Source organism: Peromyscus maniculatus, chromosome 1 (assembly GCF_049852395.1).
Source record: "Peromyscus maniculatus bairdii isolate BWxNUB_F1_BW_parent chromosome 1, HU_Pman_BW_mat_3.1, whole genome shotgun sequence".
Taxonomy (NCBI): domain Eukaryota; kingdom Metazoa; phylum Chordata; class Mammalia; order Rodentia; family Cricetidae; genus Peromyscus; species Peromyscus maniculatus.
In genome coordinates, this window is record NC_134852.1 from 152,775,539 (window position 1) to 152,794,991 (window position 19,453).

Consider the following 19,453-nt stretch of genomic DNA (forward strand, 5'->3'; position numbering starts at 1 on the left):
AAATAAAATAAAATAAAATAAAATAAAAGAAAAGAAAAGAAAAGAAAAGAAAAGAAAATAAAGAAAAGAAAATTGGAAAATAGTTGGCTGGTGGCAGCTCATGCCTTTAATCCCAGCACTCGGGAGGCAGAGGCAGGCAGATCTCTGTGAGTTCGAGGACCAGCCTGGTCTACAGAGCTGGTTCCAAGACTGCCAAGGCTACACAGGAAACCCTGTCTCAAAAACAAAACAAAGCAAAGCAAAACTGGAAAATAAATGCTCATGTGACCCCCACCAGCACCTCATAAATCACTCATGGGTACTTCGATGGTCATATAAGTGGTCTTTTCATCCCCATGTCTTCAATTAAAAAAAAGTATTATTTTTTAACTATTTATTTCTTGTCTTATTAATGCCATGTGCCTTTTCTTATGTGAATGTACATGCAGCATGTGCATACAAGAGCACCAGATCCCCTGGAACTGGAATTACAGATGTTTCTGAGATGACGTGTGTGAGAGAACTGGACCTGAGTCCTCTGGAAGAGCAGTGCACATTCCTAATGGCTGAACTGTCTTTCCAGCCCCCAAATGTCTTCTATTGATAGGTTACAGAGAAGCAGTAGCCACGTGAGTGCTCTCAGAGATGTGGGGAGCTGCCTGCCACATCCTCCAAGCACGGGCTGATGAGGAAGATGTTAAGAAATGACAGCCCCTGTGTCTTTCTTAGGGTCCTCTTTACTAGGTAGCCTCCCTGGAGTTGTGAGTTGCAGTCTGGTTATCCTTTGCTTTACATCTGAGGAGGGATTATATGAGCAAGAGATATCGAGACCATGATTGGAAAAAAGCATAGGGACAAATAGCCAAACTAGTGGAAACACATGAACTGTGAACCAACAATTGAGGAACCCCCATGGAACTGAATCAGGCCCTCTGGATAAGTGAGACAGTTGATTAGTTTGAACTGTTTGGGAGGCCCCCAGGCAGTGGGACCGGGACCTGTCCTTGGTGCATGGGCTGGCTTTTTGGAACTTGAGGCCTATGCTGAGACACTTTGCTCAGCCTTGGTGCAGGGAGGAGGGGACTGGACCTGCCTCAACTGAATGTACCAGGCTGGGCTGACTCCCCAGGGGAGACCTTGCCTTGGAGGAGGTGGGAATGGGGGGTGGATTGTGGGGGAAGGCTGGGGGGTGGGAGGAGGGAGGACAGGGGAATCCACGGCTGACATGTAAAATGTAATTATAAAATAATAGCCAAACGAATGGAAACACATGAACTATGAACCAAAGACTGAGGGGTCCCCAACTGGATCAGGCCCTCTGAATAGGTGAAACAGTCGATTGGCTTGATCTGTTTGGGAGGCAACTAGGCAGTGGTACGGGGTCCTGGGCTCGTTGCATGAGTTGCTGTTTGAAACCTGGGGCTTATGCAGGGACGCTTGGCTCAATCTGGGAGGAGGGGACTGGACCTGCATGGACTGAGTCTATCAGGTCAATCTCAGTCCTCGGGGGAGACCTTGATCTGGAGAAGGTGGGAATGGGGGTGGGCTGGGGGGAAGGGGAGGGGGCCAGGAAGGGAGAGAACAAGGGAATCTGTGGCTATTATGTGGAACTGAATAGTATTGTAAAATAAAATTTAAAAAATTAAAAAAATAAAATAAAAACATTTATTTAAAAAAAAAAAAGAAATGAAAGCCCCATAGGAAGTTACTGTTCTACCAAAGGGGCCAAATATCCAGGGAGGTACAAGCTGAAGCTGCCATTGAACACCACCATGAGCTTGGTGGAGACAGACAGCAGGCAGCAGGCAGGGCATGGAGCCAGAGGGTGTAGCCTCTGATAAAAACAGAGGTATAAGCGCTTTAAAACTGGTATCTCCATGAACCCCGTGGCCCAGCAGCCTACCTAAGGATGAGCCCCAAGAAATACATTATTTCCTGCAGTGCTATATATGCCATCATTTTTTAATGAATCTCTCCCCTGCAGTTTTTAAAATAACCACCCCCGCCACACACACTTAAAAATCCCTTTGCTTCTTGTCTTCGCTGTTCTGCAAATGTGCAGTGGTTCTCTTGTCTCTGTGTTTAGATGCCGAAGGAGAAACAATGGAGCACACAAGTGTATTTGGCTCATGGTTTCAGGGTGGGGAGGGCATGGCTGCGCTGACAGAGGAATGTGGGCTGCTAGTTCATGTCTCAGTGTACCTGGTAGAGAGCACTGGATGGGGCTACTCAGCTCCTGGTCTCCTTCCCTCTTATTCCACCCCAGGCCCCAGCCTTGGTGTGTTGTTTTTGTTTTTTGCTGTGTAACGTAGGATGTGTTGAACCCCCAATAACCCCGAGTGTCCTCATCTCTCATTCTTGTCCATGGTCTTGTCTAACCTTCCAGCTACCTGGTTAGGATCAGCTCACGCTTCTGCATGTGCTCGGCCCTCCACTGACCTCCATCTACACTCTGTGCCCACTGTGGGGTCCCTGTTCACTCGGACCACCATTCATTTTTCAGCTGACCCCCACTCCAGCTCAGGGGCAGCACCCTTCTGTGGCAGCACTACTTCCAGGACCAGCATGCTGTTTCTGATCTTGACCTTTGGAGAGTGACCTTCAGCTGACAGGGAGTCTCTTTCCCCATTTCAGGGCCTACGTAGGTGAGAACCTTATCAACACCCTGCAGGGTACCTAGAGGCTGGCAGGGCTTCAACATCACTGTAGGACGTTTCTCTTGGACACTGCACATCATCCCTCCTACTCCGTACAGGCTGCCCAACTCTGTGAATCCTGTGTGAAGTCCCTCCACCTAAAACTCCTCATTTCACCATCCTACAGAGCTGGCCATCCCAAGACCACTTGGTTTCTGAGCAAGCCTTGTACAGGATTAGCTGTGTGCAGGCCCTGGGGTCATGGACTGCAATGAACATCTGATAAAGGTCCCCAAACCTCTGGGTGACACCTAGACCCTGCTTGGAATGTGGACAGAAGATGAAGCTGAGCTGGGCACATGTTTTAATGAAAGTTCACAGATACAAGAGCTTGGAGCAGGGGTCACAGCTTGGAGGAAGTTGGGGTCAGGAGTGAGGGAGCCCCAGGTGCTGGCAGCCCCTATTCCGGGAGCTCCCACATAAGCCCTTCTTGCTGGGTGTCAGGTCTGAGGGGAGCAGGAACCTGGGTGGGGTGCACAGGTCAGGGAGGGCAGCCACTGGCAGCCAGGCAGCATTGTGAGAGGGTGCCCAGAGACCCAGTGACAGCAGGATGGGGGCAGGAGGCAGATAGGAGGCTGGGAGGAGTGTGCCACTCCACTGGGCACTCAGCTTCTGGTGGCCTTGCTGCCATGCATGGCTCTGGGCCTTGGTAGGAGCCCATTCTGCCCCATACTGTCAGCATCCTGAATCTCTGTGACCATCAGTATCAGCATTGTGTCTCCAAGGCCACTGCCTGCTGGGCTCAGTAGTCAGTGAGGGGGTACCGCAGGAAAATGAAGATGAGGATGATGCAGGAGGCTGCCAGCGCAGAGCTGGTGATGTTAAACAGCCGTGCTGTCTTGGCATCTTCCACGGCTCCATTCAGGTCATTCAGGAGCTTCTTGTCCCGAACCTGGAGGCAGAAGGAGGAGGAAGAGAGGCAGAGGTCAGAGGATGTGGTGGGTGGAGGTCAGCAGAGAAAGAAAGACAGAGGTCAGTTCAGGAGGAGGAAGGAAAACAGGAGCTGTCAGAGGAAGCAGGAGGAGAAGGCCAGCAGAGGAGAGGGGACAGTGGTCATCATCAGAGGAGGAAGAGAGGCAGAAGTCAGGAGAGGAGGCAGGGCAGAGGTCAGCAGAGGAATGGGGATAGAGGATAACACAGGAGGGAACTGAAGCCAGTCAAGAAGGGTCTGGAGATAAGAGAAGGAGGGGATATGGAGACCAGAAGAGGGGTAAGAGGTCATCGGTGGAGGTAGACAGGGGTCAGTAGAGGAGGGAGGTTGGAGTGTTGGGGAGCAGGGATGTGAGAGTCGGGTAGTCTCAGGACCTCTGTCTTGCAAGCACCCACCCTTGGTTTGGGGAACATAGTCAATGAGAAACTCATCCTTCACAGTTTGTAAAGTAAATAGTGTCTAGTCAGAGAAGGAAATGGGGAACAAAGGACACAGGTACCCTGTGAAGGATGCCCAGGACTTTCTGTTTTATTTTGTGCAACTGCTCAATGAGTTTGAAGTGATCTAACATAAAAGAGGAAGGTGACCCCGGAGACAGCGGATGCATGGTGAATAGGATTGTGACACCAGAGACAGGGGGTGTGGGATGTGATGACATGTGTGTCCAGTGTGTTGTAATTGATCAGTTCTGCCTAGCTAGGCATTAACTAGTATGCTGAGTGGACAAGACATCCTAGGGAGATGGGGACAGAGCTGGCCATTTCTAAGAGGCTACTTGGTCAGGGCAGACACGTCCTAGGACAGCCCCCTTGTGCTCCATAATCCAGTGAGTGCCAGCTGAATATGATGCCAGCTGGAAGCAGAGCCTAGAAGAAGATGGAAGTAGAAGATGAGCACAGGAGGAGATGGCGATTGCCGTATTCATGGACTGGGTTTGGTTGAAAGAAGGAAGGAGGGCAGAAAGACACTTGGACTGGCTGATGGCAGAGTCAGGGAAGGAGTTACCTGAGGAGGAAGTGTGGTGGGAGGAAGGGGGGTACATGGGAATGGGGTTGGGGTATGGACAGGCAGAGGACATCTGGAGCCTGCTGGGAGGAGGGATTGAAGCAGAGGGAGGAGCAGTAAGGCCAGGGAGAGGAGGAGGTGTGCGATGGGTACCCAGCAGTGGGCAGAGGGGGCAGAGGGGGGGGGGCAGGACAAGGCTGGGGCAGAGTAAGAGGAAGGGAAGGGACCCAGCAAAGGGCAGGGGGTGACTTGGAAGGTGGGTTATGCTATGTGTGAACTGGATGGAGAAAGTATGGCAAGAGGGGCTGAGGAGTCAGGAGGGCCGGGGTGGGAGCAAGGCTCTGCCAGAGCTCTGGTGATTTGGGAGGGAGCCAACATGTCCGTCACCAAGAATGAGGTGTGTCCCCGTTCACTTAGCTTGCACGGTTTGAGTGAAGTATTTGACAAAGTTTTATCATTTTCTCCAGAAAATTAAATCCTGTCTTGCCTCGGGTTTGGTATTAGCCTACTTGTTTTCCAACCACAATGTAAAGCCCTTCCCCACAGCTGCTTGCTGTAGACGCTGGATCTCTAGCAAGGAAGATTCTATCCCGTTCAACTGTTCCCCCACCATCATTAGACAGGTGTTCTCATGGATAAACCAGCTGTTCTACTTCCTCTTGCAAGCCCCTCCTCCAGGCCGCAGCCGTGTTAGGGAAACTCTGGGCCCGGGTTTCCCTCCGCAGGTGCCCACTGGTAACCTCGCAGAGTTAATGGGCCCTGTTGCCTCTCCTAGTGCCTGCCTGTGGCATGAAGACAGTAAAGTGTCCACCTCACAGTGTTGGGAAAGGCCGTGGTTGGGCTCATGTTCCTGGCACAGCTTCTTGCTCATACACTCCTATGAGGAAGACAAAGATGATTCTAGAACAATGCTGACTAGCAGAGGGTATGCAGAAGAGCCTTGGCTCACCCTTGTTCTTTTTTATTTTATTTTTAAGAAAATAAGTATTTATTCTTTTACAGTTCTAGAGGCTAGAAGGTAGCTATAAATATAGAAGTGAATATCAAGTGAACAGTGTGGATGGGCAGGTGAACTCTCTCTCTCTCTCTCTCTCTCTCTCTCTCTCTCTCTCTCTCTCTCACACACACACACACACACACACACACACACACACACTTGCACGCGCATGCCAGCTAGCTTAGGCAAGCAGGGCCTCTGGTGTTTTGATGTGTGTTAGATGGACCGGAGAGGCAGTAGGTGAATTGTGTCATATGTTACATGAGTGGGGATAGGTACACAGAGGGGCGTATGTCAGATGGAAATAACAGGAATGACAAAGATATGGGTGGATGCTTGTTGCGGGGGCAGGTAGACAGGTGGGTGTGTGAATATGTGAGTGTGTTCTGGATGAGTGGAGCAGGTGGTGTGAAGAGAGAAAATATGTTGGTTGTGTAGGGTGTGTTGGATGACTGGACAGGTACATGGGAAACAGTAAGGTATTTTATGTAGTTAGGATGGATATCTAGCTAGAAGTGTACTGGATGGGGAGGGCAGGTGGGCAGATAGGTTTATGGAGGAGTGTCTGATGGTTGGACTGGTACATGGGGTATAGTAGCGCATGTTGTATCTTTGGGAAGGATTCTTGATATGCATGCTGGACGAGCGGAATGGGTAGATAAACAGGTTTAGGATTACATGTGGGATGGGTGAGGGGAAAGAGGGGGGAGGTTAAAAGAATATATCATTGACTACTGAATGAGAGAGAGGCACAGGGATTTTGAAATCCATTGATCAATCAGTCAGTCAATCTTTACTTAGTGCCTGCTCTGGCATCCTGGGTGTGTAACAGCAGCCATGCATAGCCCAGCTGTGCCCTGGTGTGTAGCAAGGAAAAAGACAAGCCTCCATCCTCATGGTTCACAGACCAGGAGAAGAGTCACAAGGCACAGGGCAAGCAAGGCAGGTGTTCACAGGATAAGGAGGCTAGAGAGACATCTGAAGATGCCAGAGGTCGATGGTGTCTTAGGAGATCCAGTCTCAGCAGATACCCTAGAAAGACTTCATTGAGTGGATGTCTGTCACCAGATCAGTGATGGGTTTGGTCCCTTGGCGGGGGGCGGGGGGAAGCACATCAGGTGGAGGGAGCAGAGTCCCATGAGGGTGGCTGAGGCCAGCCTGGGGCTGCTGTTGGAGGTCAGAGCACAGACAAGTAGGGAACAAGAGAAGCTGTCGAGAAGATGGTGGGGCTTTGTGAGGGTTTTTTAGAGTGACATAGAGTCAAGAGAAAGGGAAGGCTGGACAGACTCTAACAGAGCCCTTGGCTAAGGATTCAGGTCAGACAAGGAGGAGCCAGAGTCTGGCCTGGAGATCGGAAGCTCATTCATCAACCGAGGGACACGGGTCTAGTAACATGAACAAGAGCTGTGGAGTGAAAGTGAGGGGGCAGATGGGTTCTGGATCTGTGATAAAGGCAGCTCTGACAATGCTGAGTTCCACGTGGCGGATGATGAGGAGGCGGGGCTTGAGATGAGGAGGCCTTGAGGATAAACTAAAAGTGAGTTGCAGAAAGAAAACCGGGAGGCCAGGGAGCTTGGCAGTGCGGGTCCCGGCACCAGTGAGAGCTGCTGTTTAGACTTGTGGCTGGACGCCGGGAACAGCAATGCTGCTGAGTCTGGAGTTCAAGGATGAGGTGGAGGGCAGAGATGATCACGTGAAAGGCATCACTGCAGGTGTGACGAGACCACGTCGGGGACTGGAGGAGCTGGCTCCGCAAAGATGAGAAATCCAAGTTCAAAGGCCAGGAAATGGATGTGAGCAGTAAGAAGGCTTGGGAGAGTGCACAGAGAAACAACAGGACAGCTAAGAGGAACAAGGGAGCTGGGGAGGGCAGGAGCAGAACACCGGAGAAGCAACCAGAGCAGGAAAGACACACGGTGCTCAGTGGGCCCAAGAGGTGACAGATAAGATCTGTTGTGGAAAAGAGGAACGGAGGGCAGGTCTTGGAGAGACTGGTGGGAAGTTGGGGAAGTTGATCAAAGTAAGTAGGGGAAGAAGGTAAGTACATTAGACGAGATGGGCAGATGAGCGGGGCGGTGAATGGGACCTTTGGTGAATGTTCGTGGTCTGGTAGATGAATCCATGAAGGGAAAGGAGGAAGGACAGGCCCTGGGTTGGCAGACCAGGGGGTGCTAGCTCATCCCCTGGCGCTGAAAGAATAGGAAAGGGAAGCTGATGGGGGACCAAATGGTCAGGAAGTACTGAGCTCTGGGTACGTACTCCACCAACTTACACAATGAAGGTTCTGGCCCCCAGCGATGGTAGGAGGTGAGGCCTTTGAGGGTGAGGCTCTCACATAGAAGGGGCCCCAAGAGGCCTTTAACCATTCCACCACGTGAGAGATGTGAATAGCCTACAGCCCAGCAAAGTGCAGACCTGACCGGAGCCTGACCGTGCTGAGGCCTGGTGAAGTTCCAGTCAGCAGAACTGTGGGGAAAATCACACATGGAGAAACTCTTCACATAGGCAGACCAAGGCAGGTGACTCAGATGGGGGCTGCATGAGTAGCGGGTACAGACACATGAAGCATGGGAAAGGGGGGTGACATGGTAGGTAGCCAGAGGCTACGTGAGTGAGAAGAGGGAGGGAAGAGGGTGGAGGGCGCATGGACAGGGCTTTTAGAGTGTATGGTGAAACGTATGGGTAGAGTGGTGGGGTGGGTATTTAGAACAGACAGGGCAGAAGGGAGTAGGCTTCACTTGGATAGAAGAACGGAACAGTTGAGATGGGAAGGAAGTACGGGAAAGTAGACAGAGAGGGGCTGGAGATGTAGCTCAGTTGGGAGGGTGCTTTAGCATGCACAGAGCCCTGGGTGTGATCCCCAGCACCTCAAACGAATGGGTGAATGTGCTGATACACACCTGCACTCCCAGCACTTAGGAGGTAGAGGCAGGAGGACCAGGAGGACCAGGCCATCCTTGGTTACATAGTGAGTTAGAGGCTAACCTGGGCTAAGAGAAAGGGAGAGAGGTAGGGAGGAAGAAGAGGAAAGAAGAGGAGGAGGAAGAGAACAAAGAAGAAGAGAGAACAGAAGAGAAGATAGAACATCCAGGAAAGGAAGGCAAAGGATGGACAGACAGAGGGACAGAGGAAGCCCAAAGTCAAACCTAAAATAAGAGTCCATGACACCCTAGTGGTGATCTCCAGGGTGTGCCTTGTAGTGCTGCATCTAGCTTCCCAGTCATCGCCCCCCTCTCTCCCTGATGGAACTTACTTCATAAGGTTTTGCTATCATTAATTAAAATATTCAATTTAATTATGGGGGTTGGGGCCATGCCTGGAATACACTAAGAGCTCCACCATTGCTTGATATTTTATGGTTCTTGTTTTGCTGAAGGTAAGAGGGTGACTCAGAGGAGAGAGAAAGATGAGGTAGACCGTGGGAATAGGAACAGAAGAGAGCAGTGGGGTAGACTAGCAGGTGAACAGGGAGCAGAGGAAGCGGAAAAAGAAAGTACCATATGTGCCTGTGAACAGAACTGGGAATTAAATATGTGAGTAAGTAGACAGAGGTGTGGCTGATACTTTTGAGGGGAGCCAGGAGGAAAGGAGCAGCTGGGTAGGTGACTTTATTGGGACATGAACGGTAGAAGCAAGGGCGGGAACTGGCAGATTCATTGTGGGATGGAGGCTGCTCCTCCCATGATGCTTCTCACCTGTGTGGATAGCACCTGTATACTTTAGACCACTTGGGTGAGAACAGTCCTTGCAAGCATCTCCAATCTCCTCTGGATTCTCTCACTCTGAACCTCCATCAGGACAGTTGGGGCCCAGACTTGGAAGCTCACTGTCTATAGATTCAACTGAACTACAGATCAAAAAATATTCAAAACAAAGTGGAATCTGCTGAATGTGTAGAGTTTTTTCCTTGCTGTTTTTCCCACGTGATACAATAAGAACAACAACTGCTCTTCCTTTTAGTAAGGTTGTATGTCACCTAGAGGTGATGCTGAGATCATCTGAGTATGTATGTGGGATCCAAACAAATACCAGGCTGTTTTAAATAAAGACTTGGGCATCCATGAACTTGGGTGTCTATGGAATCAACCCCCTGTGTGAATAAATACTAAATACTAAAGAAAGGGCTACGCCGGGCGGTGGTGGCGCACGCCTTTAATCCCAGCACTCGGGAGGCAGAGGCAGGCGGATCTCTGTGAGTTCGAGGCCAGCCTGGGCTACCAAGTGAGTTCTAGGAAAGGCGCAAAGCTACACAGAGAAACCCTGTCTTGAAAAACCAAAAAAAAAAAAAAAAAAAAAAAAAAAAAAAAAAAAAAAAAAAAAAAAAAAAAAAAAAAAAGAAAGGGCTAGACAGCAGCCTTCCATACCCACCTCCCTGGGCAACCCAGTATCACTGGGAAGCTCCTCCCATTTGGGCTCCCAGCCCTCTCTTTCTCTCTGCATCCTTAGTCTGTCCCCACATGGAAATTTTATCACATGAACCCACTCACAGTGGATGACAAAACCCTCACTGTGGAAAACAAGGCTGTGCCTCAGGCATGTCTAGTCCCCTGTCCTGTTTCAACCACACAGGCTATGGAACCTTGTCCCTGGGCTTCTCTGCAAGGCCTAGTCCTCATCCTGTGACACACTTTCTTAGACACACATGTCTATGGCCTGGACCACCTTGGGCTTACTCAGTACACCAACATGGACTTCTGTCTGAGCCCACCTTGTATGAAATAGCAGAACCAGCCACTCTCCTCAGTCTTCCCAGATGGCAGTGAGTTTCATCTTCACAGTGAGTTTTATGATGGTCTGAGTTTCCTGCTAGAGGGAAGGCTCCTATGGTGAGGGGCGCCATGGCTAGTCACCCCTCATACACTGGGCAGTTATCTGCTGCATGGGAAGTAGGCAGTGGGCGAGTGCTGGGGCATCCCCATGAACCTGTGACCACATGGTGGGCTAGACAGTTTAGTGGCCACGATGGTGACATCAAAGGAGTGGGCAAGAGAAGAGGAGAAAGGGAGGGTAGACATAAGCTTCAAGGTGATGAAAGATGGGGGCTGGGGAGACGGCTCAGTTCATGTCAACTGTTTGCCAAGCAAGCAAGAAGACCTGCCTTTGATCTGAGGAACCTGTGTTTAACATCAAGAACAAAAAGCCAGGGAGGGGCTGGAGGAATGTCTCAGAACACTTGCTGCTCTTCCAGAGGACCCAGGTTCAGCTCCCAGCACCTAAAGGGTGGTTCACGACCATCTGTAACTCCAGTTCCAGGGCATCTGACAGCCTCTTCTGACCTCCTTGGGCACCAGGCATGTATGTGGTACACATACATACAAGCAGGCAAGATACACATGCACATAAAATCAATAAATCTAAAAACATATTTTTCAAACTTCAGGCACAGCAGCACATGCTTATAACTCAGCGCTGGGGAAGCCAAGACAGGCAGATCTCTGGAGTTTGATGGCTAGCCAGTCTAACTTAACCGATGAAGCCCCGGTCCCAGTGAGAGACCTTGTCCCAGAAGACAAAGTGAGGGTCTGAGGAGATGGCTCGGTGGATAAAGGTACCTGCTATCAAGCTGAACAATGTGGGTTCAATCGCTGGGATCCCCATGGTGGAAGGAGAGAGTAAGCTCCACAAATACACACAAGTGTGTATTCATGCACACACAAAATTGTGTAATTTTTTTTGCTTGCTTGTTCATTGCACACACACACACACATCCCATACATGAACATGAATACACACACACACACACACACACACACACACACACACACCCGACACAGACACGGAAGTGAAGGGAGATGGATAAACATGTGGACACAGGGCAAGTTCATGGACAGCAGAGGGTGAGGAGGAGACAGGCAGAAGAAAGAACATGGTAGGTGCTGGGGTGACCAGAGGGTAGAGGAGGCAGCTGGTCTGTGTGCAGTGGCAGGGTGACCATGGGAGCAGGAAGGACGGAAGAACAACTGGGGCAGGACATGGATGAAAGACAGAATGTGGAAAGGGAAAATAGAAAGATAAGCTGGTAGATTACTGGATGAAACTTTAGTAGGATTTGTGTTGATGCTGATGGTTTTTTTCTTTTTTCTTTCCCCTTTTCTTCCTTCCTTCCTTTCTTTTCTTTTCTTTTGTAAAGACTATGTAACTGAGGCTGGCCTTGAATTCTAAATCCTCCTGCCTCTGACTCCCGAATGTTAGGGTTTTATATATGCAGCACCATATCTGATACATCTAGGGTGTGTCGGTGTCTAAGAACAAGAGAGGACAGAACATGAGGGAGCACAGGGAGGGCAAATGAGCACACGGCTGAAATGAGTGTGCAGTCAGGCAGTGAGAGTGTGCAAGCACGCTCACAGCCACACAGGGACCGATAAATTACTGGATGAGACAGACAGAGATGTTGGGGGATAGGAGGAAAGAAGAAACAGGAGAGTAGATATTTGGGTGGACATAAAGCTGGAGGAAGGACGGAGGTTTGCAGCTGATAGATCTGAATGTTGATAGAGGGATGCCAGAGTAAAATTCTACACCAGGAGCAGGGAGCAGAGGGTAGGAAGGTTGGAATGAGGAGAGGATGGATGGATGGATGGATGGATGGATGGATGGATGGATGGATGGATGAGTTCAGCCTGGGAAGCTGAAGGGGAGACTACAAAAGAGGAGAGAAAATTAACGTGGATAAATGGGTGCATGGGTAGAAAATAGAAGAAAAAAAGGACAGAAGGATGGATGAACTGAAAGGGGAAGAATGCTAATGAGGAAAAATGCACGCATGGCTACTTGGTGTGATAGAAAGGAGGACATGGCAAAGCATGAGTAGATGGAAGGTCGTGCTGGTGAGGGAAGTGGGAGTGTCCTGAGAAAATGACTTTAGAGAAACACTTTACCAGACCAGTATTAAGGTTGGTAAGGATGGATGGAATGGGGCAGCAGAGGAGAGAGTCAGAAGTACAAATGACTGTGTGTCAACAGGTGAGTGGAAGGCTGATGCTGTCTGGATGTGGTGAACAGAGTGGAGAATGAATTGACATAGCCTTGCATCACTTAATGAGGGATATCTAAGAAACTCCAGATGGCCTCATCATATGTTAACACCACAGAGTATATACACAAATCAACTATGACACTAGTAGGTGATGAAGTCTTGTGTATATGACCTGTTGTTGCCTGAAATGTCACTCTACTATCTAACAGTAGGTGGATAGCTAGGTGACTGCACACATGGATGAGTGGATGGGTAAATAGATAGAAAGGTGGGGGATGGGTTGTGAATGTGTAGAGGAGTGAGTGGATGAATAGTAGAGTGGGTAGATGGATAGAGAGATGTGCAGATGAGTGTGTACGAAGATGGGTGTAGTGTGGATAGATGGATGGTAGATGAGTGGATGGGTGGGTCAGGTTGACAGGTGGGTGAGTGGATGAGTGTGTGGATGGATAGAAGGGGGTGGTTAAATGATAGGGTGAGTGGATGGGTTAAATTGGTAAATGGACAGGTAAATGCTGACTGGGTGGGTGGGTAGATGGGTGAGTGGGTGAACGGGTAGGTGAGTGAATGGACAGATGGTTGGGTAAACAGGTAAGTGAATAGCTAGATGTGAATGAGTGTGATGTAGATAGATGGATGGTACATGAGTAGATGAATGCATAAATGGATGGGTGTGGTGTGGATAGATGGATGGCTAGATATATTGGATGAATAAGTGGAAGGATGGACAGCTGAACTAGTGGATGGACAGGTACATGAATAGATGGATGGATAAATAGATGAGTGAACAGGTATGGTGTAGATGGGTAGATGGGTAGGTGGATGGGTGGATGGATGGGTAAGTGAATAGATGGAATGATAACACTGATATTCAGAAAGGACGAGATGAACAGATACATAGAAACCCAACCAGAATCTACCCTCCTAATCTAATCTTTCAGGCTTTCCTGTCACAGGAAGTCCTCAGGCCTCCTCAGCTCACATCAAGCATCTGCCACAGGCTGGCTGCACTGCATTCCCTCTCCTGTCCTTCACACCTCTGCTCCTCACAGAGGATGTCTGCTCCTTTCTCTAGGTAAACTTTCTCCTCACCCATCCTTCAAGGCCCATGGAAAATACTGCCTCTTCCCAGAAGCCCTTACCCTGAACCCTACTTGGCCCAAGCTCAGTGTGATGTTTTCCTTTTCTAAGACACTAGACATCTATCCCATTTGATGACACCCTCTGTCCAGCCAAATAATATCCTTAGCCCCCCCCCCCTACAATGGTCACCATGCCTTGGGTACTGAAAGGTGGTCCTGAGGGTGAGACAAGCAAATGTGACCAGGGAAGGAAGGCCCTAGAAGTTCTGCAGGAGAGACACAGGCTTCATACACAAGAGAGGATACCTGTGAGCCAGTGTGTGCACATAGCTCAGTATTTCCCCCAGAAAAAGGGTAATGACGAACTGTGAAGGGACTTGAATACCAAAATTGGATCCTGGGTACTGTGCAGGTAACAGTGAGGCTGTGTGGTTATGAGGCAGTGTATGGAGTCTGCATGGAGACTTGATCTACTGGATCTTGTTCTTCCCTAGACACAGAGCAGCCTGCATGGAGCTGACCTGACCCATGTGGTTGGAGGAGTGGATGGTGGCCTGATGGGATATGGACAGACAGGGCAGGCAAGAATGCCATCATCTCACACCAGCCAGCCAGCCCCACCTGATCACATGATGGCTTGAACAGTGTTGTTTCTATTGTGAGCAGATGAGGGGATGGGATCAGCAAGGAAAGATGCCTGGAAAAGCAGCCAAGTCCTCCTGACCCCTGGCCCACCTGCTGTCCTTGGACATGCTTGCGTTGGGCTGCATAAGTGGCAGGTGCAGCTGGTCAGGAGGCTGCAGCTAGATACACAGGTGGACTGATTTCCAGGCATCAGGTCAGAGTTAGCCTGGTCTATGCTGACTCTGCACATCCCTCCAAGAAGCCCCGAGGCCTGACCACTGTCTCCTGAGAAGATCTTAGGGAGCAAAACAAGGGAGAGAGATTAAGCCCTCTCTCCCAAAGTGTCAACCTCACATCCCAATACAAACCCATAACCATCCAGAAATGCCTGACCTACCTACAACCCACACCAGATGGGCTACCCTGCCCAGCCAGCCGGACACAGCCTGAGCCAGGGGAGGAGGGGACAGCTCCCGGACCAGAGCCCAGGCAGCCGTGCCCAAATCCTCAGGCTGTAGACAGTGCAGGGAAAGAGGGCACCAGGGGAGGCTATGTTCCACTCACAACCTGGCAATGGTGCCCTCTGCCCGGCATTGCCCCAGACAACAGAGCTGATCTGATCTTAGGACATCCCGAGTCCCTAGGTTCCCTTCTCATGTTGCCTCTCAGCACAAGCATGCACATACACACACACACACACACCACACCACACACCACACACACACACACACACACACACACAACCGTGGTGCACGTGTATGTAAACATGCATATTTGACTCACAAATATTTGCATGCACACATATTATACTCAAATGTGTCCACTCACGATATACCTAAATGTGATTATGTTGGCACCCCTCGCATGCAATTGGACATACATTTCTACCTATGTTCATGCACACTCACAGATAATTGCATTTGCTCACACACATGCGTATGTGCATGCACATGATTATATGCATACAATAACGCTCAGACGTATACTCAAGTGTCCACGCCCACCCCCATATAAATATACCCACCCATGCAACCAATCATACTCTCCACACATTTGGTAAATTACACATATGTAAGCACATGTGTACACACATGCAATCTCGTGCTCTCACAGACATGCCCACTCATGTACACAACTCTCAAGGTAAGGAACCCAGACCTGGAGATGAAGGCGTGAAGATGGTGTGATATGCTGAACACAAGTCAGGAAGAGGAAGGGAGAACCTGGTGGCCAGGCATGTGATATAGGGCAAAGTGGGGCTCACGTCTGCAGAGGAACTGTGGGCTGAGCTGCCTGGGCAGCCTCCCTCTTAGGTCAGTCTTGTCCTCACTTTTTAATCCCTGCAGCACCCTGCTGCTCTCCCAGCCCCTGGCACCCCTCCTTGCTGGGCAGCTGCAATCTCTGGACCACATTTGGCTTGGCCCATTCAAGCCTAGGCTCAGGAAGTGATGATCTGTGTAATCGTGAGCCAAGCCCTTCCTTCCGGAGATGCAGGATGGGAGGAGGGCAGCCAGGCACTATCCCCGCACCCTGCTGGTGGGGCTCCAATGGGCCAAGGTTGCTCAGTCCTCACCTGGGACACAAGGGCTGAGCCGCTCTGAAGCCACTTATCACAGCTCCCCTCAGCCCCACAGCTGCGTTCATTTCTCTCGATTTGCCATGGGAAGGGGTAGGGGTAGGAGTGGTTGAGAGGTCCCACAGCCTTGCTACACTGTCCCCAGCCACCCCCGGGGCAAAGGGGAGTTGTAGCCACCGTGGGTACAGAATAGGTGGTGGTGGGGGTACGATGAGTTTTCCAACTTTTCCCCTGGGCCAGCTTTTGGCCTTCCACCACACACCTGCCTGGGTAGGCATAAGTGCCTGGCAACAGATCCCCCAGAAAGCGGCTGACATAAGAGGTTCTGCAGGGGCCCTGAGACCACCCCTCTGCTTTCCACAGCCACAGGATTTCAAGTCCCTTGGCTCCATGCAGTTTCCATCTCATTTACCTAGGTATGGCTACTGGCTGTGTTGACTCCCATGTCCCCTGACAGAGGAGAGAACCTTGAGCTCTGAATGCCCGCTCCGAGCACTTAACTAAGTTAGTTGGACAGAGAAGACAACCCTACCCCACTCCCCAGGCTGAATCAAGCTTTCTCAGTCTAGGAAATGGAAGTGGTTGTGTGCTGCAAGTCCAGATCTGGCCAACAACCTTACCTCTCGGAATCCATAACAGATTTCCTGGCTGGGCTTGCATGCGCTGCCCTGGGCTCCACTAAGTGACATGCCACCCTGCTAGCCCGGTTAACCCTGCCCCGCTCCCCTCCCCAGGCTCACTTTGAGGGAGTAGGCCAGAGCAATGAAGCCCAAGCAGCAGAAGTTGAGGTAGACGAAGTTGAAGATGGACCACAGATAGTAGTCGTTCACCTCCGTGGTGTCGGGGTAGACCTCGATGACTGTTGTGGGGTTCGTCATGGTCTTCTTCTCGGCTAAGTGCTTGCAGGCCGGCGGGACACCTGATGCCCGAACGCTATCAGTCTTGCTGCTTTTAGATTCCATGGGGAACAGAGTGGGCGCCATGGGGGGCGAGGCCGAGGGCTCAGGGGCTGGGGCCGCTGCAGCCTGCAGGGCGGGAGGCTTGGACACACAGGTGAAACAGCCCTTGGGTGAACCTGCTGGTGGCCTGGGAATCCAGAAGGCCCCGTCCAGGGGGACTCGGGCTTCCTGGGTGCCGTCCGTGGTGCTGGCCGGGGCTCCCAGCAGGGCTGGGGACTGGCTGGGGCCCTGGGCCTAGAGGGAGGGACAGAGTGAGGAGGAGCTGGGTCCTGAGTGCCCAGTAGCACCCACCCTGGAGCCTTACAGCATCTCCCCTGCAGCCCTATAAATGGCCTTCGGGAGATGGAAATCCCCGCGAGCTTGCCAGCTGCCAGCCTGCCTGCCACCTGCCTCCCCCACCCAGGCGGCCACGGCCAATACCAAAGCCATTCGCAGTAGCCTTGGCAAGCACATCGGGGCTTTTCATCGCGTTGCCATCTGCATCCACTGACACACACAACAGCACCCCCTCAGCACCCTGACTGACACCCTGTTGCGAATAAGCAGAGCTCCCCTGCATCCCCACGCACTCAGGGCATTGAGACCTACAGTGACACTGCTCTAGTCACCAACTGGCAGAACGAACAGCTCTTGCTGAAGCACATACACACAGAGACGCACCACAAACATCATCACCCGCCGAGCTTTCCAGTCCCGGCACACCCGCGCGCCCAGACGCGCCAGGTAAACAACTGCCCACCAAGAAGCGCAGCACTACACACATCGCCCCACAGGCTCAGACATATCTCCGGAAGATACACGCAGGTGCAGGTGCAGGGCTCCAAACTCGCGCACATCGCTGACCCCCCGCCCCCAAACCAGGCAGAAAGCGGCACCGGGTACCCTAAGAGCGCACACCATCACACGGAGCCACTCACCTCCCCCCTGCACCCGTGCCACCAACAGACCCACAATGACACTCAGCGAAATGGACACTTCCAAGGGACAGCTTGGCGCCGGAGCCCTGCGCCACAGGGCGCACCTGGCACCCGTGAGAAGATAGCAGGGGGCAACAGCCGAGCTGGGTGGCCGCTGGTCTGACCCCGGGTTGCAGCCACCAGGACCGCTCACCTACTGGCGACGCGGCAGCGACTGGGCCAGACCCCCGCGCCTAGGAGCGCTTGTCCTTCCGCCGTCCCGGGCCGCTGTCTGTCCGCTGATCGCGTACCAGCGGCCCAAGCTTGGGGGCGGGGAGCGAGCGGGGCTGGCGCCGCTGCCTCCCCCGCTGCCCGCGCGCGCTCCGCAGCGCCAGGCCGGCAGCGGCAGCAGCCAGAGCCTGACTCACAGCGTCGCAGACACCTCCGCCTCCTCCCAAGGGAGGGAGAATGCCCTCGAGCACGGTAGCCAGGACCCCGGGAAGTGGAGAGCTGGACGAAGCTGGGACCCATGCAAACCAAGAGTTGCGTGGCTCCCATATCCACCGACCACGGAGCTGCTGCCCTAGCCCACCTGTCCTCATATTCTCTCGCGGGTCCTCAGGTCCCGGGCAAGTCTGTCTGCTGAGTACTCCACCTTGTTTCCAAGGCTGATTCCCTCTCCCTGTATTTCTCCCACTGAGCCTTACTAGCTCCAAGACCTGTGCCTTCAGAACCACTTTACCTCGAACCTCTTCTTCTTGCCTTGTTGAGTGCCACTTGCCACCCTTGTCTCCGTGGTAGACCTTGTACCATCTCCATGAGGCCCTGTCCTGATATCGGCTTCCCAAGCTCCTACCCACCTCTTCCTTGATCCTGCACAGCTGGACTCCATCCTTACTAATAGCTAAACCGCTGTCTGAGCTGGTCCAGTCCCCATCCCTAATCGGGCTTCCTTTTGGAGTCTCTGGGTCCCTTGAAGCCTCCTGACTGCACATCACAGTTCCTACCCAAATGGGATGCAACATACCAAACCCCAGTGGAATACTCATCTTTGTTCAATCCTGTCTCTCAAGTCCCCCAAGGTCAATGTCTAGAGTTTTCCTTCTGAGCCCACCAAGTCCAGGGCCTTCACCAAGAATCTTCAGAATGCCCCCCCCATACCTCCCGACTCAATTCCAGTCCTGTTGGATTGGAGGTCCTGTCTCCCAAGTCTGACCCCACCAAAGCCTGGTTCATTCATGCTAATCCTGTTCATCATAAATCCGGCTTGAAGAATCTGACCGGTAACAGGCTGGCCCGTCCCTGCACAGCAAGCTCCCCCCTGCCCTCAGGGTCGGGTGTGCTACTCCAAAGCCCCAAACCCTGGCCCCTCTTAGAGACCCCTACACTGATCTCCTTGGAGCTCAGCCTGTATACCTGCTCATAGCCCCTCCAACCCCCATCCTGGGCCCCAGTGCCCTGACATTGCTCTGTCCCTAAACATTACTTTGCCCTAAGCAATATTGTCTTCTATGATTCTATTCCATCTCTCTTCCCTCATTCTCAATCCCTCTTGGACACTTGTCCCCAATTAAATCCTCAGCTCCAGATAAGTCCCGATGGGCTCCCTTCACCTTCCCCAACAGTCCTCCCTCCCTCAGAACCCCTACCTCACCATGAGGGGGGGGGTTCTCAGTAGGTCCACTTCACCCTACTCTGCACAAGAGCCCTGTTTTCTGCCCTCTTCTCT

The 19,453-nt window shown here is 51.7% G+C and overlaps 1 protein-coding gene across 2 annotated transcripts; it reads right to left on the reverse strand.

The window, feature by feature from the left end:
• Window positions 1–2,962: 2,962 nt before the first annotated feature.
• On the reverse strand, window positions 2,963–19,334 carry Ifitm10 (interferon induced transmembrane protein 10). 2 transcript variants are annotated; one of them, XM_076555426.1, is made up of 3 exons: window positions 17,939–19,334; window positions 16,610–17,062; window positions 2,963–3,567 (listed from the first exon to the last, which is right to left on the reverse strand). In XM_076555426.1, exons 2-3 carry the CDS (start codon window positions 16,850–16,852, stop codon window positions 3,418–3,420), a joined length of 393 nt encoding a protein of 130 aa, XP_076411541.1. In that variant the 5' UTR covers window positions 16,853–17,062; window positions 17,939–19,334; the 3' UTR covers window positions 2,963–3,417. The 2 variants fall into 2 exon arrangements, with proteins under 2 accessions (XP_076411541.1, XP_076411545.1); XM_076555430.1 differs by lacking the exon at window positions 17,939–19,334 and adding an exon at window positions 17,746–17,930.
• Window positions 19,335–19,453: the final 119 nt, after the last annotated feature.